The 16739-nt window shown below is 39.9% G+C and overlaps 1 protein-coding gene across 1 annotated transcript; it reads right to left on the bottom strand.

Moving 5' to 3' along the window:
- Nucleotides 1-5: 5 nt before the first annotated feature.
- LOC107309513 (carboxymethylenebutenolidase homolog) lies at nt 6-8241 on the bottom strand. Its single transcript, XM_085537907.1, has 6 exons — nt 8054-8241; nt 4727-4940; nt 3953-4060; nt 2007-2149; nt 1490-1581; nt 6-275 (listed from the first exon to the last, which is right to left on the bottom strand). The coding sequence occupies exons 2-6, from the start codon at nt 4930-4932 to the stop codon at nt 96-98; spliced, it is 729 nt and encodes a 242-aa protein (XP_085394033.1). The 5' UTR covers nt 4933-4940; nt 8054-8241; the 3' UTR covers nt 6-95.
- Nucleotides 8242-16739: the final 8498 nt, after the last annotated feature.

Below are 16739 nucleotides of genomic sequence, written 5' to 3'. Positions count from 1 at the left end.
GTTCCTTGTTTCATTTCATCTTCCTCTTGACTGTTTTCTTCTCTAAAATTTAACTGAACTCTGATTTTGAAGCCTAGTGTTCCTTTATGTTTTTGTCAAATAAATGTCTTGATCCAATCAATCATATCTTTTCTAGCTTCTTCAATATAAGGTTTATCAACAGGTTTCATATCTTCTGGCTTCAGTTGTGCAAACCCATGAACCTGTCCAGGATAAACTTTAATTTTATATGGAACTTTACAGTACTGTTTCAACTTCTCATCCAATAAGGTAATCTGTAAAATAAAGCATTTGTCTGTTAGGCTGTGGTTTTTTACTGTTTTCTTAAGTTTGCCAAACTTGCCATTAATCATATTGCTACATCTTTGCTTTTTGCACTGTCACAGCTGTAGTGGATTCTTTTATTCAGTAGATGAGAAAACCCCTCTTTGGAATGTAAGACTGAAATGGGCTTCAAAAATATGGATGTGCCTACAGACCCCACAGCTACTGCTAAGATGATTTGGTGAATCTTGTTGCTGTAAAGGAGTAGGTGCACTTCTATTCAGAGGCATAACGTGGCTTATAAATGATTTTAAACTCTGATCTTGAGAGAACATATTCCCTGAGAGAATATATTGCCTAAGTCTTAATAATTGACAGCCCTAAATATTTGGATAGACTTAGTAATAACATTTAAGAAAGCAGTTGTTTTTTCTTAGTTTACTGCACAACAAAAAGTCATCATTCTTGCTTTAGCCAGAAAAGAGGGACAGTGAATGAAAATCTGTTTTCCTGTATAGAGAAGTTTGATATTTGATGTGTAAATCAGCGTATCTGTGAATACACAGAGAGAAGTAAATTTTGGCTGGCTTCTTCATTCATAGAGCGTGCTGCCTGGTTCCCAGTGAGACTCTATTATTGCAGCAACAAACTATGCTAGAGGTGGTATGCTATCATTGCCAATAGAGAGAAAAAACTAATCCACAGAAGAAGGCCTCGGTTTACTACACATATACATATCCAACCTTTTAGATGAGTTTATTATAGGGGTTGTGTAAGAATATATTTGGCAGCCAAGAATCAAAACAGAATCCACAAGTTGTCATCAACTTATTACACTAGAAAGTTTTGTCACTGAGCTGACACTACTTTTTTCCATTCAAAGAAGGTCCAAATTCAGTCATTTAACTATGTTTTCTCCCATACATGACTGCAGTACTCAAGTTCTTGAGGTGTTTGTTTCATACAAGTTGGGTCTTCCTGCCCAGTTTCACATTCTGCTTGCATAGCTGCCAAGAGACCGATAATAGATCTTTACTGCATTTCTCAACTCAAAGAGAAGCTCTGAATAGCCTAAGCAAGATATGGGGGAAGTAAACTGAAATACAAGCAAAACAATCCAGCCTACATGATTTTTCATATCTGAAAATGGTTTCTGACAGGCTAAGAATTTCCTCTAGGACAGAAGAAAAATGGAAAAATAAAAATGGTTTCCAGTACAACCTACCTGGTCATGAGAAATAGTGTGGTCTTTCTCACCAAATATAAAAAATGTGGGATTCAGTAAATCGTATCTTTCTTCAGAGTCCCGTATTATTCCTATAATGTGTTTGAGAAACAGAACATTAGTGAGGTCATCGTTCTTGCAAGATGAATGAAAAATTCTGTGACAAAATTTCTATTTAGGTTTATTTGTTAAATACTTTTTTTTTTTTTTTACTTGAGGAGAGTTTCTATTCTGACAGATGAAAAGAGCATTTGGAAAGTGGTTTTTTCCATTCTCCAAGCACTAAAAAAATTAATAGAAAATGTACATGCACAAGGAAACATTTTTTTTTCTTCCAATTTACAGTATTCTCATAATGTTGGTAGCAATACAGCACATTGCTGAAATAGCCATAATTAAAATTTCCAACTCACCTTTAAGCTGCGTACTTATAGAAAACACTACAAAGCAGTGACTAGACTTACATACTACATAAAGTGATGTGAGCCCGTGTAAGTTTTCGTATGTTCTACACTACCATAGAGGGATACCCCAGCAGATAATTGAGGATTTTTCAGCATCAAGTGATGTACTGCCATTCCACCCCAGGAAAACCCAACGATACCAATCTTCTTTGCACCGCATTGTTCCTTTAGATACTTCAAGACAACATCAGCTTCCCTAAGACATATAAACAAAAGAGAACTAAGGGATCTATAACATAATCAATCTTGGACTGCTTAAGAAGTAAATTAAAAGAGACACGTGAAATTTTCTGCACCTGCACCTCCAATCATTTAAAACAGAGAGTACGTTAAAAAGCAATGGCTTCTATTCTTGAACGAGAGTTAACATTTCTGGTCCTAACTTAGGGAAGTAGCCATACACAGTTGTAGGTGCTGAAATACTTACCTGAATTGTGACCTGCTCCTTTGCTTTCAAAAGAAGCATTTTTTCACTGAATCACTTTGTTTAGGACAGGACAACTAAAGACAAGACATATCTGCAAGCAGAACAACATCTTGCATTATGGAATGAGGGAATAGATGAGCTTGAATGTGTTATCTCTACTGAGTCTATCTATTTAAAGAATTACCTTGAGTGTGTCATTCCTGTTGCATGAGTTAATAATATCCAACCAAGCCCACATACAAAATTACTATATTAAATAATAATTACTCAACATTAACATGTCACCAGCTACAATGTTTAAAAAATGAGTATTGCATGAGGCATATTGAATTAAATACAAAAATTGTTTTTAGTAAAGATCAGAGCAGGTCACATTTTAAATTAATATTTTATTGCTAACTAAATGGGGGTAATGTTTTTATCTTTTTCATTATCTACAGAATTTTAAGTGAATTTTAAATGCAGACTGTGTGCACTAATAAAGTATTTTCGAGTATTAGGTATACTAGTACAACTTTCATAAATTTGGATAGTCTGACAAAAAGGCAGTATGAAAATGCCATGATCAGGAGATCATGATCAAGGGCTGTATGAGCTATGAATGGATGATCTCTTTCAGCTCTGGTTTATTTGAGATGGTAGAACGTAAGTCATGAGTATGTAGGATTCCTGGCGCTCCAAGGGATCTTAAGGTCAGCTACAAGTCAGTGCTTAGTAGATAACACGGGTACATCCTTCAGGTCTTAAATGGTTAAGATAGTTGTCTGGAGTAGGAATTCTTATCGGTATCAGTCATTTGTCTTTTCCAACATTTCAGTCACAACTCTGCAGCTATACTGTCAGAAGCTTTTCTGAGAGATGTTGGTTGGGCTGTGGGTGCTACAGGGGCCAGATAAACACTTCATGACTTACAAGATGATAGCTGAGTAATAGGGCGTCACTGTCTATCATTCTCTGAAGTTTCAGGCTGTGGTAACAGATTCTGAAGAAACAGTAATACCTGCCTTAATTTAAGGAAGATTTTTTTTACTGGCACTGCTAGGATCTACAGATGGAGGCCATTCCATATATTGAGAAAGACAGCATGGTTGATCAGACAAGTATTTGGGTAAATTCTGCAAATTCTGATCTAGTCCTGCTCAGGAGATTATCAGCTGCATCTACCATTTACAAGGGAGAAAGAAAGATGGGCAAGTGACAACTAGTAGATAGCATAAGTACTTGTGGAAGAGGTTTCCTCCTTATCCCAAGGACCTGGAGTTTGTATGCACACTGATGAGAGTTCTGGGTGCTTTATAGCCTGTGAGACACTGGTTATGGGCCTGAGCCCATAGTTAGAAAAGAGTCCGTGAGGATAGGGATGATAAGCGGTGTGATAGATGGAGCAGATGACCATTTCCAAATCCCAGGGTAGCGTTTGGGACCACAGAAGAACAACCCAGAATAAAATAACTGTGTGCATGCAGCCAGCTTGTCCTTCTGTGAGGGGCCACTTTAAACATTTCAGATACGTACAAATTCCCCTGGTTTGTTAAATGCTTTTTAAAATGCAAGCACAGTTATGCATCCTACCTGTCTACTTTCATTGGGTCGTGTTCTTTCATCCAGTCAGCAAAATCATGCCAGTGATCAGTAGTTTTCCAGGGGTCCTTCCCCTTGAAGAAGTCTGGGCAGATGGTTCTGCATAAGACATGGAAACTAATCAACTTTCATGTCCAGGTGGGGAGAATCTGTGGAGGTCTAAATGACTTCTAATGTCTTTTCTACTCCAGGCTGTACACCTACACAATTATCATCTGAATCATATTCTACTTATCTTGTTCTGGCAATCAGTAAAGCTAAAATTATATGTCTCACTATGGAAAAAAAAACCACATGCAAATAAACTCTCCTTCTTTCCTTAGACTCACATAGTATAAAAGTAAAGGAATAAAGCAACCCTCTTGACTCCAAATAAATGGTTATTTCTCTCTTTGCTAGTAAAAGTAAAGCAACCTTCACTGCTGCATGAACTCCAAAAGGTTTGGTTTGAAAAGCTTACACAATTTGTAAGTACATACTAATATTTGGGTTGGTTTTTTTAATCTTTTAATTACCCACATTGCCACATGAGCACAAACACTGTCACTTCATCACCCTCCTTGTAGCTTTTTGGTCTGATAGCCATTTTTGACTGGTCTGTTTCAGAACCCTTGGTGTCCATGGGAATATTTTGCCCCTTTGCATTTCTGTTCTCTCAGAGTGAAGTGCCCTATGTGTATGGAAAGCATACACAGTGCGTCGCTTTGGGCCTGGTGATCTATCCCTGCATTTATTAAGAGGAAAAGGGGAAAGATGGGAGCTTACATGTATCCATGACCTGCAATTAAATCAACTATATATCTAATGTCTGGAAACATCCATCCAAATATATCATGAATCACAATCACAGCTTTGTCTGTGAAATAAGATGGTCTGCAAACGTATGCCTTGATATGCTCAATTTGCACTTCATGTCCAAGGCATCCATATCCAGATCTTTCCCCAGTGTTGTATAGGAAAGGATCAGCCATCTGGAAACCTGGGGGAAAAAAATGAAAGAAATGAGTAAGAAAGTCAAATACGTTAGCACTCACACGTGTTTTCACCCAGACTCATGGGCTAGTTTCTCTGAATTATATGAGGGGTAAGCACCACAGGACCCAGCTGCTACCGAAAGGCATAGCATTCAGAGCTTCTTGCAGTGCTGGCACCTGCCAGCTAACCTGAGTTTTCAGTAGCAGCTATGGATCGTCACAGAAGCTCTAGCATTGCATACACCAGGAGCAGTTGGCAACTGGCTGCAGTACAGATTTCTAGATTAGGTTGAAAGGCATTGGCTTCACATGCCTTTGAAAGAGACTGCAGTAAAGCAAGCACATGCTAGAATTTGTTCTGTGTCTGGAGAATGGGACGGACTCTGCAAAAAGCAGAATGTTAATATTGTAATTAAAAGTAGTATTATAATCCATCTATACAAGGAATCCAATTAGGTTTGCGGGGCAGAGTCAACAGTAAAATTTCCTAACCCCATTGCTGACTTTAAAACTGCCCTTGGGAATTCGTACACACACCTACATGCACATCATGACTCCATCATTTCTACATCAGCCTTTTATTTCCATTTGAACTGTAACATACACTTCAGAAAACCATCCAGTTTTAGAAATACAGCGAATTATATTGAAAATGTGGACCTTCTTCAGCTCTCCATTAAGAACAGCAGCAGAGAGCAAGGTTTTGCTGAGTAACAGGGAATTTCATTTAAGTTACAGAGACACACTGAGAACTACCGTGCAACCAGACTTAAGGACAGAGTTGAGTTGCAGAGTTTGACAGATTTCTTGTACCTACACCACACTTTCTTACTTGCACAACACAGGCCCAATAACAGCATTCAATTTTTTGCACATATTCAATCTGCTGTGTACTCAGAATAATTAACCTTCCTGAAGTACAATCTAGAGACACTGTTCTTCCACTGATCATCCTCTGAGGATGCTGTCATTGAGTCAGGCAGGGCCAGCATTGAGTTTGACTAAATATGCTTTATTACAGTAGTGAGTACTGGTTGTTTCAGTGTGGTGTAGTGATACAGGAACTGGGCGGATGTGGTTTTATTTCAAGAATCAAGATGCTTCAGAAATAGACATGAGATGGATGATCATACACAGTGATGTAATTCATTGTGCTGATAACTGGGAGCTGATTACATTTGTTAATTGTTCTCCCATCTTTTCAACACCCAAATATCAAGGTTGGTGCTAGAAAGTATGAATTAGTCTAGCCTGCCAGGCTAAAACCTCCACTGCTTTCTCACCAAACCTTCATGGCTTTGTAACATGCATGGGAGAGTATCTCCTAGCTTTCATCCCCAATATCAAGCCTCAAAATGCTTGAATGATTTTTGCTTATGTAAAAGTACTTACTACTTGTTTTTCTTTTAACCTGAGGCAATTGAGGGTGCTGAAAAGCAAGAGACTGCTTGAAGAATTCACAAGCATTCCCAAAGACAGCTTACACTGAGCTGAGAAAGCAGCTCAGCTTTACACTTTTAGCCACTTTTGTTTGGAAGGGCACAACGTACAGTGTCCCCTTCAAGGAAACATTTAGGAAGCATTAAGCTTTGCAACAGCTACGAAAGAACCTACTGCCTATCTTTTGATGGCTACCCAGAAATTATTTCTTTGGCCTATCTTAATTAAGTCCTAGCCAGCTGGCTCTTCTCCAATTACCTGTCTGCGAAGAACTTAGTAAATAGTCAGCCACACCTGAACTGCTTAGAAGTCTTTGATGGGATCCTGTTCAGTCAGGAGCATTATTTGCTCCCGCCCGCTTTGTTCCATGCAACGCTGTGCACTGAAGCAACGACCCAGGATATTTCCTACCTGTCCTGTCTCACCTCATTCTCTCTTCCCACCAATTTCATCCCTTACACTTTTCCCCTTCCTGCTTTCCCAATGGCCCAGTTCCAAACAAGCCTTGCCTTTACAGCAGTTCTACAGCCTGCTTCTCATCAGCAAGCTGCAGCACAGAGGAGACCCAGGGACCAGCACAAAGCAAGGAGCGGAGCAAACTGTTGCTAACACAGAAAAAGTGACATCCATCAGTCACAGGCCATCTTTCTGCTGCCTATGAGAAAGCCTTCTTACTGCTTCTCTCTCACCAGTGGGTTTGCTCTTCCTTGCTTCCCTGGGTTTCTCAATGTCATTCAGATTTCGTGCAAGTTAGAAAATAAATGAGGAGGAATATTTAGTATTATCACAAGGCAAAGGTGGTGTCCCTTGAATAGTAAGACAGACCAAAACTACTTCACTTGTAGGGAGCAGCAAATAACACCAGTAAAACCTACCTAGTCAAAGCTTTCAGTGGGAAAAAAATCATACTCCAGAAGTGGGGCTAAGAATCTTTCAAAAACACGCAGGTAAAGCTGGGGAAAAGGTAGTCCTAAGGATAGTCCCCACCTCTTAGAAAGCGAGTATGAGCACATGATCTCAAGGTGCTTTTGTTTTTGCCAACTGATGATGCTAAGATTTCCTGGATCCAATGATAACAGTTTGAACTCCAGCACTGACTTACTTCAATGCTAAATGCTCTAGTGTGCCAAACAAGGGAAATAACAGAAATTAATAACCACAAAGGCAAAATTAATTACCGTGGTCCTCTAACACGATCTTGCTGCTACTAGATATAAAATGGTGACTAATAATTCTTATAGAAAGCCCCCATCAGACTGTGGCTGATGTAGGATATCTCCAACAAAGGCAGTCTAGAGTCAAAAGCTTCAAGTGAATGTATTACCTCCCTTTGTGCCAATGCATGATAATGTTTAGAGGAAAAGATATGCTTGGGGTGTCCTCAGACATACTGCTGTGCTGCAGCAGCAGGCACTCAAAACCCATTTTCCCAAAGCTGAAACCCTCTATCTTCACCTTGTCTGCTCCTTAATACTTATCTTTGTGCATTTTTTTACTGAAGCCATAAGTCCTTCTACGGATGTTTTTTGCTCAATATTTTATGGATTTGCAAAGATGCTTAGCATTTTTGGTGCTTATTGCTCAGCAATTTCAGATTTCTCCCATTCAACACAGTTAAAATAGTTAGCCTTTCTCTGCTGCCAGCTCAGTCTTTGTGGACCAGTTTGCCATCACTTACCAGGATCCTGAGTTAGCCCAGCTCGCTTCTTCTGTTCAGTGAGATACCAGCTAGATTTCACTATACGCAAAAGGAAAACAAGTTCTGCTGATAGTTTTGCTGCTGCTGCTGCTGCTGCTGCTCATCCAGTTTCCAGGAGCTCTCAACTCTGCTGCATAATTTGGGTTTGGGAGTAGAGGAGGAGACGCTTGGTACACCAAGTCACCCAGACCGGAAGGGGTGGAGACAGATCACGCAGAGAGGCAGGGTTTGGTACATTCATCAGACTCCAAATCAATTGCCTTTTACTCCATCTTTTATTTATTTATTATCTAAGGAGTTTCAAAAGCCAGACACACAGTGACACTAAACAGCACTTGTTATTCTATTTCTCTAGAAGTATGTAATTCCTAACAAAATAGTATAGAGAAGTTGAATGAGAACCAGTGACTCTTCCTATCAGCAGACTTTATTTTTCTGATAAGTTTTCGCTTCCAGTCCTGTACAGAGCAAATGACATGTGCGATGCAGCCATTTAAGACTGCAGAACCTTTGGATCGCCGAATTTGTAGCTGACACATCTGGCACGTAACACCTATTGGTAAATATGCTGGTCCATTATTAAGTTCAGAGATGCATTTTCTTGTAGTACATTCATGCACTTACAACGTCTTTAATGGAATTTGTGAATTAAGATGAATCTGTTCTGGCAAATTTGCAGCATAAAAAATGACGGAAGTCTCCCCAGCACACAGATGAAATGCACTACAGCCACACCCACATAGATTCTGAACAAGTCTAAAAGTGTTTCAAGTTATTTCTGATTAGACTTGCTTTCAACAAGTTAGAAACATCTGAGTCTGCGTTGGTTGCTATTGGTGGTGAATTGTTGATTTCCATTCCCATTTCCATAATGGATTTGCATGCATTAGCTCAGCCCCCAGGACAATGTCTACTACAGGTTTAATTTTCTCAGTGTGTGCACGAGGTTTGTGTACGTGTGTGTGCTGGAGAGAAAAAGAGACAAAAGAGCTCTCTCCTGTACTGAGGACTCCACGTCTGGGCACAGTACTCCAGGTGAGGTCCCACCAGCGCAGTTTAGAGGGGCAGGATCACCTCCCTCACCCTTCTGGCCACACTTCTGATGCAGCCAAGGATACGGATGGCTTTCTGGACTGTGAAGGCACATTACTGGCTCGTGTTCAGCTTGTCATCCACCTGAACCCTCAAGTCCTTTTCAGCAGGACTAGATCCTGAGCTTTACTCTGTACAGTGACCACCATATCTGACAACTATGTAGATCGGGCTGGATTCAGTTCACCTAAACTTCGGACATTCTCAATGAGGACGCCTGTATGTTAGCAAGGTATCTGCACCCCACACTTGCCATTGAGATGTATGATTCAAACTTTATGGACACCTTCTTTACAGTGAAATGGATAGTCCCCTAGATGCCACCAACTGTGATGATCTGATTATCTCTGAGTTTAATGGCAGCTTACCCACCTCGCGCTGGTGTAGATTGCTGTGTTCTCTGCATCAGCAGGCAGGCAAGACGAGTCCCACCTCTGTGTGCTACATGCAACTCAAAATTAGGGTTTGTCATGCTCAGAGAGACAGTATTTTTATCTGTCCTGTCATGCCTGTCATTAGCTTTGTACATCAAGATTGTTTAAGAAACTATTAAAAAAGATTGCTGGTGTTGCAAGGGAGGGAGTGGGACTTTGCTGAAAAGATCTGATTTTACTTTGATCCTAATGACATCTGGCTTGTGTTTACCTAAGCCCTAGGATCTGAATCAATGCAAGCTGCAGCCCCCTATTGTAGGAACAGGTCAGCGGAACCAGAAATCTGATCAAAGATGTATACTGACATTCGTGAATCCTTGTTTTCTGCCCAGCATCTCTTTGGAGTTTGCCAGGGAAAGGAGAGCAAAGGACAAACTCTGATGTAACACAAGCCTTTACCTGCATACTGTCATTACTTTTGACCTGCAAACCCTAAATCATTTACATCTCCCTTATTTGAAGAGACCGGCTCTTTCCCCACGAGATAGAATCACCTCTGTAATAGTCTCGGGACTGTGGAGTTCTTTGTACACGTGCATTCAGACACGTGGTAGTTAAATTTGTCCTTCACCTGAAACACACAGCTGCTTGTCTGTTTTTGTTTGATTTTTATTTTATATATATATTTTTAAGGCTTTGCACCAATATTCCTCTTGGTTTGACAGAAATGAGTGTGGAATAAAACCCCAAAATAAACCCTCATGACTGTCAGCTGCATTTTTAGCTGCATAGTAAAGTAAAAAACAAGATGCTAGGACATGCAAGCCTGCTGTCTGGAAGCAAAACAGCAAGATACTTTCTCCCTGACAACTAGTGATACACAGAATCCAAGAACGGCAAGTAACTCTGCTGAATCTAGTGCATAACTCCTGATTGGGAGACTAATGTACAGGCTTAAACATGTTTTATTTCCCTTCACCTGGTACAGTATTTGTAGCACTGCTGGTAGCAACAGACTTGTCAGACTTATATATACCTGTGAAAGCCTTGTTCAAAGTATGTGTGATGATGATCTTTCTGCTTGGAGCCTCAGCCCCCAGCAGCTGCAAGTGAGGGAAGGGGGATGGCAGGCCTTGTGGGGGGCTGCTAAACAGAGGAGCTGGTGGAGAGGCCTGAAGGAAGAGTGAGTGGATAGGCATAGCAAGGTCAACAACTGCAACACCCATGAGGACTCTCATGCCCCAGACCTGAGACCACCCTGGGATGTGGGTGGCTACTGGAGGGGAGCACTTCCAAGCCCTCTCACACAGTTTCACAGAGCTAATTAGTGGGTTTGTAATTCAGAGTTGGGTTTGTGGGTTTTCTTAGTTAGTCTGAGTCTTGCATCCATCCTGTATCTGAAGTTATCTACGGAGTCATCACCTTTGAGTGAAAAAATTGTATCACAAGGGCAAAGACAGTGGGGGCTTGTGATGATTGATCTTGTCCTGGATTATGCCTCTGATCGTCTTGCTTTCATTCTGGATTGCCCAATGTCAGCTCTCAGAGCACACAGCTCCTTTTCTCCCCAAAATCAAAACTATGGCATAGGCCACCAGAACAGAAGAATGATCGGAATAACAATAATAATAATAAACACATTCCTCATTTCTTTGTTGGTGTGTACAACCAGGGAACCGAAAAGATTCTGGGTCTCTCACACTTGGCTTGGATTAATTTGAATTAATTTTTACCTAAATTAAATGGTGAATATTTACTCTCAAATTTCATAGAGGTTAATCATAGTTGGAAAGGATCATTGAGTTTCTGTGCAAGCTCTCTGTAACTTTAAGGGAGTCAACAACTCCTCCTAATTTAGTGTCATCCACAAACTTACCTTAGTTTCCTTTCACTGGAGGAGCTCATGGGAGACTAAAGAGTGTGGTTTGTGAACTTTATAGAGAAACTGTGGGTGCAAGTTTAATTACACCAAAGCAATAAAGTGAAAATTATTTTAATGTTGCATCTGACATTTACAGAGGCATATTAAAATTACCTAACACTGCCCAGGTGTTTCTAGGTAATTTGGTAGCTCGTCGCTTGATTAAAAAACACTTCTAATGGAATCTCAGGATAAGGCATATGATTCCTGGTGCTAACAATAATGAATAGTGGTAGAAAAATATAGAAAAACTAGTAAATTTTGGAGGAATTACTCCAAAATAGCTATTGAAGACCAGAAGCAGCATTATTGCACTGAATGTTGTAAACAGAGATATGAGCAGAAATAGGATGAATGTGGATAATTACCTGGATCAAAAGTTTATTTCCCTCTATAAAAACCTAAACTTTTTGTAGTCTCTAAAACTTCAAAAAGTTGGCACTTAAGAAATGAATGAAAAGTTCTCTTTCTTTTAGTGATCCAGCTTTAGGACTACTACCTCGAAAACTAAAATAGAGCAAGAGGGAGAAAAATCTTCTTCCACGTGTGTCTGTCTTCAGGAGTCCTGTTTTGCAAACATGTCTACACATTAGTAATCTTGGCCAGAATACAGATAGTTTTGGACTGTATCCCAGAGAACAATATAGACGCCCAAGTGCAACATCAAAGCAACAAGTTAAAGGAAAGCAAATATGAGATTTTCTAATTACATTACAAGGTGATTACCATACATCAGCTCAGAGCCATCAAGGTACTTCAATAAATACATTTCCAGAAAGCGCGTGTTCTTACCCTTTTTTCTAAAACAAAACCAAGGAACTTTGGATAAGCATAAAGAAATGATATTTCAGGGCAACTCTGTAAACTGTGCTGAGGGTGGACTTATTCTATAGCCTCTGCCAGTTCAACAAAATTGATTTCCAAAAGCCCCTTAGCATACCCTAGTGTAAACACTGAATGGAAGGTGTCAGGAGGAAGGTCCCAGGCAGCAGAGATGCTGGCCCACCGTTCCTGCTCCCCCACCTCCCAGGACACCAATGCACACCATTCACGTGGGCCCACTGTGCTATGTGTGGAAGTGAACTCTGGGACCACAGAGTCCAATGAACTAAAGTCACTATGCACCTTACCTATTTCAGAGAGGACATCTGCTGCATGTTTCATCAAACATCGCTGTGTGGAAGAAGTTGTCTCCCCCTGCCTACCTGAACAGTTTAAACATTTTAAGGGTTATTTGTGTTAAGGTAGCTACAACAAAGAAGGGTGAAGTCCTAAGCTCATTCTTCCACAGAGTTTTTGTGAACTACGGAGTTTCAAACTGCAGGTTCAGCAAAAGGAAAAGCATGAGATAAGCTGAGAACTCCATGACCTTATCAGATTTGCTTTTAAAGGGATGATATGACTGCTTTCAGACCTGAGAGTGTCCAGCGTGCTGCTTCTTTGTAGTCAGAAACAAAGGGACTTCAGGTGCCTGATATACTTGTGAAGAGATTTCAGAAAGCTGACATCTTTTGGGCTGTGAAGTAAAAAAGCTTAGCTCCATCTTATTCACTGTTTTGCAAGGTTCCTCTCTTCTTCATTTTTTTTTTTCCCATAGGAAACTATGGCCTGCATATACTTGGCTACAAGACAGGCTCTTTCTAGAACCTTGTCTTGTGCTGTGGCTCAGACATCAGACCAAGCTTGTCTGTTCATTATAGCCTGTTCTCCTGGTTCAGTAGGAAAACTCGGCCCCACAAAACCAGAATCAAATCTCCAGTCACCTGACTGTCTTCAAAGAGACCAATAGTATGCGTCACTACATAATAGCTTCGCCACACATCTCAGCTTGCTTATAGGCTTGCTTTCCCCAAGCTCCCCACTGAGATACATGGTATTGAGTAAAATCACAGCTTGCTTCTGTGAAACTAGACCACAGTGGGTTTATCCTCCTGCTTGTGCAAATCTCCTCACCAGCTCAGATACAATAATTAACGAGTTCTCCAGGGTGTGGATGATCTTCAGGTTAATTAATTAGATAAAGAGGGGTAAGAAATAAAGAAACTAGCCATTTTCTCCCCAGAAGGAATTCAAGGTGAGTCTCAGCTATCGTGTACTCTCTTCCATGAGAGAGCAATAGATAATATTTTTCTGAAAGTCTACAACCAAATATATATATATATATCTTGGATATAAAGACAATAGAAAAAACTGTGTGTAAGGAAATCTTGGATGAAAGCATCCTGAGAGAACCTAGGAGTTTGTATCAGAGGCATACACAGTCCCACTCTGCTGTTCTCCCACTAAGTTCATTCATACAGAAACCACCGTACCCACATGGCTACTTCTTACCCTCTGTGTTCTCCAGGAGATCTTAGAATCACAGTCACAGAATGGTTTATGTTGGAAGGGACCTTAAAGACTATATGGTTCCAACCACTCTGCCATCAGCAGGGACAGTTTTCACCAGGCGATGTTGCCCAAAGCCCATCCAATTTGGTTTTGAACATCTCAAAGGATGGTGTGTCCACAGCTTCTCTGGACAGCCATTCTAGTGCCTCAGTAACCTTAGATTCAATTTAAATTTCCTCTTAGATTTCTTTTAAAGTCATTACTTCTTGTCCTGTCACCACACACCCTTGCAAAAAAAAAAAAAAATCTCTTTCCAGCTTTCTTGTAGCCCCCCTTTATGTACTGGAAGGCTGCAATGAGGTCTATGTGGAAAATTTTTTCTCCAGGTTAAACAAACCCAGGCTGGTGGCATCAGTAAACTTGCTAAAGGTGCATTCAATCCCATTGTCCATGTCACTATCAAAGGTGTTAAACAGCACCAGTTCAAATACCAACTCCTGAAGAACACTATTCATCACTGGTCTCCACCTGGGCATAGAGCTGTTGACCACAACTCTTTGAATGCAGTGATCCATTTTATTTCATGTTCCATTGCAGATGACATTAAGTAGGGAGGAATGTTGATCTGCCTGAGGGGGGAAGGGCACTACAGAGGGACCTGGATAGACTCAGTCGATGGGCCAAGGTTAATGGCATGAGTTTCAATAGGACCAAGTGTCGGGTCCTGCATTTTGGTCACAACAACCACCAGGCAACCCTACAGGCCTGGGAAGGTGTGGCTGGATTCTATGATTCTATATCTTCCAGGTTGTCCATCTGTCAAACACACATCTCTCCAATTTAGAGACAAGAATATCATGTGAGACAGTGTCAATTGCTTTGCACAAGTCTGGGTAGTTTACATTAATTGTTCTTCCCTAGTCCATCAACGCTGCAACACCATTGTAGAAGGCCACCATATTTGTCAGGAGGTGTATCTATATATCTCTATATTTTGCTTATAAATATAATTTCTGGTGAGTGGGAACTGGAAATCTGTTTCCTCTTGTCCAGTCAGATGCAGGTATACTATTAGCTGTTACTGTGAACTATTCCAAAACTCCCTCTCTGGTTTTAAACAGAAATAAATGTCTGCTGCTTGTCTGTTCCCTGGATTTTTATTTTTCTTTTCTAAAGTAGCATCAAAACTGAATTTTGATCATATGTACTTTTCTGTCTATCCATATTTATAAGCTAAAAAAAAAAACCAAAAAAGACAAAAGGGCAGGCAGCTTATTTCCATTCCTCAGCATTAAAAAAGAACAAAAGTTTAATTCAACACAATGATTTATACGTTATGCAAAAATCACTACAACTCTTTCCTCTAAGAAAAGACAAAAATGTTTGTATTTTCAAACCTAGAGTTCTGAAACTTAAGCCAATTCCCATGAACAACTACATATTATGAGATCTGAGGGCAAACACTAAGCATGGCATGACTCAGAAGAAAAACGATGAAACCGCGCATTCCTTAGTGAACTTGTGAATTAGATGAATAGAAAGTCAGAAATCAAACAGCAGCCACCCTCCTTGGCATTTGTAATTACGTCTCCTCATTTGCACATAAGATGCTTTCATAATATATGTCTGTTAAAAGGCCTGTTTTAATTTCCCTACGTCAGTGTGGTAAAAAGGTTTTGCAAAGTCTGGAAAACTGGATTCTGGGCATTTCACCTGGGCACAATTCAGAGTAATTTTCAATGCATTTAAGTTCACCTTTCAGACAGCTGAAGTACTGGCAGTCAAGCTGCTTATTCCTGGAAACCTCCCAGAGAACCTGCAACCTTCAAACGCTGATAGAAATGTTTCACATTCTTTAGATAGGGTACCTTTTTGAGCAACTCTTCTTTCTGTGGTCTCACAGCAGCAGATGAAAGTCAACAGTTATAACTCTGCGTTACAATCATAACTTTCCTTTCTCTTGTACTAAATGCCTATTCTAAAAACATGATTTTTTTTAAGTGTATATTATTTAATTTTTTTTTTATTCCAAGTTTATTGTCTCCAGATTTATAAAAGAACGTGGCTGAGAGGCTGAAGAAGAAGCAAAGCTCAAGCCAAGCTTTGAACACCAAGACAGTTTTGACCCCAGTCCTACAGTACACTACTTTCCTGAGGCCCAACTCACTTCACTTCTTGGATGTCACAAAGAAGTTCAGTTTTACCAAGAAGCACAACATTAAATACATACAGCAGTGTTGTACATGAACTTGAAGATGGGTGAAAATTTGTATCTTTCAGCTTCCAGTTTTTATTAAAATATGGTCACCTTAATTTAGTGAAAATGAATAGGCAAGAATCTTATTGAGTCTGTGATTACATGTGATACTAAAGTGCAGAAGATTAGTAAATATCTTCAATAAATTGACAGAGATTAATATAATAATTGGAAGATAACGCACAGGGGAAATGTGATGGAAAAATAGATGGAAAATCACTGATCTGTAGTTGCGTTTTAGTAAATGGTTTGTTTTTCTGCTTACTATAAATATGAGTTTACAAAACCAGAAAGATTTCTTTGAAGTCCTTCTCATATTCAGTGACAACCTAAATTCAAGCCTTTTTTGGTCATGAGAAATGATATGGAACTGATCCTACATTCAAAATTTAGAAGCCAATACAAAGTGTACTACAGGTCCAAGAACATTTCTGATCTAATCACGGAAGATATATTAACATAAATACTTCAAAATAAATAACATAAGCATACATTTCCAAAATCCAGTTTTAGACTACAAAAAAGTCTAAAGCAGGAAGCCAATTTCAAGCTCTCTCTTGCTGTACAGACTTCCAGTTCAGCTACATTTACTGATTCTCATTGCTTACACAAACAAGACAGCTTTCAGTCTCCTTTTCCTTGACCTACTTGGACTGTCTCCTGTAATTGCAAGGTAAAGGCTGCTGGTGA

This window comes from Coturnix japonica, chromosome 2 (genome assembly GCF_054131305.1).
Source record: "Coturnix japonica strain WE chromosome 2, WE-NBRP24, whole genome shotgun sequence".
Classification (NCBI taxonomy): Eukaryota; Metazoa; Chordata; class Aves; order Galliformes; family Phasianidae; genus Coturnix; species Coturnix japonica.
This window is presented reverse-complemented; position numbering and strand designations above follow the sequence as displayed.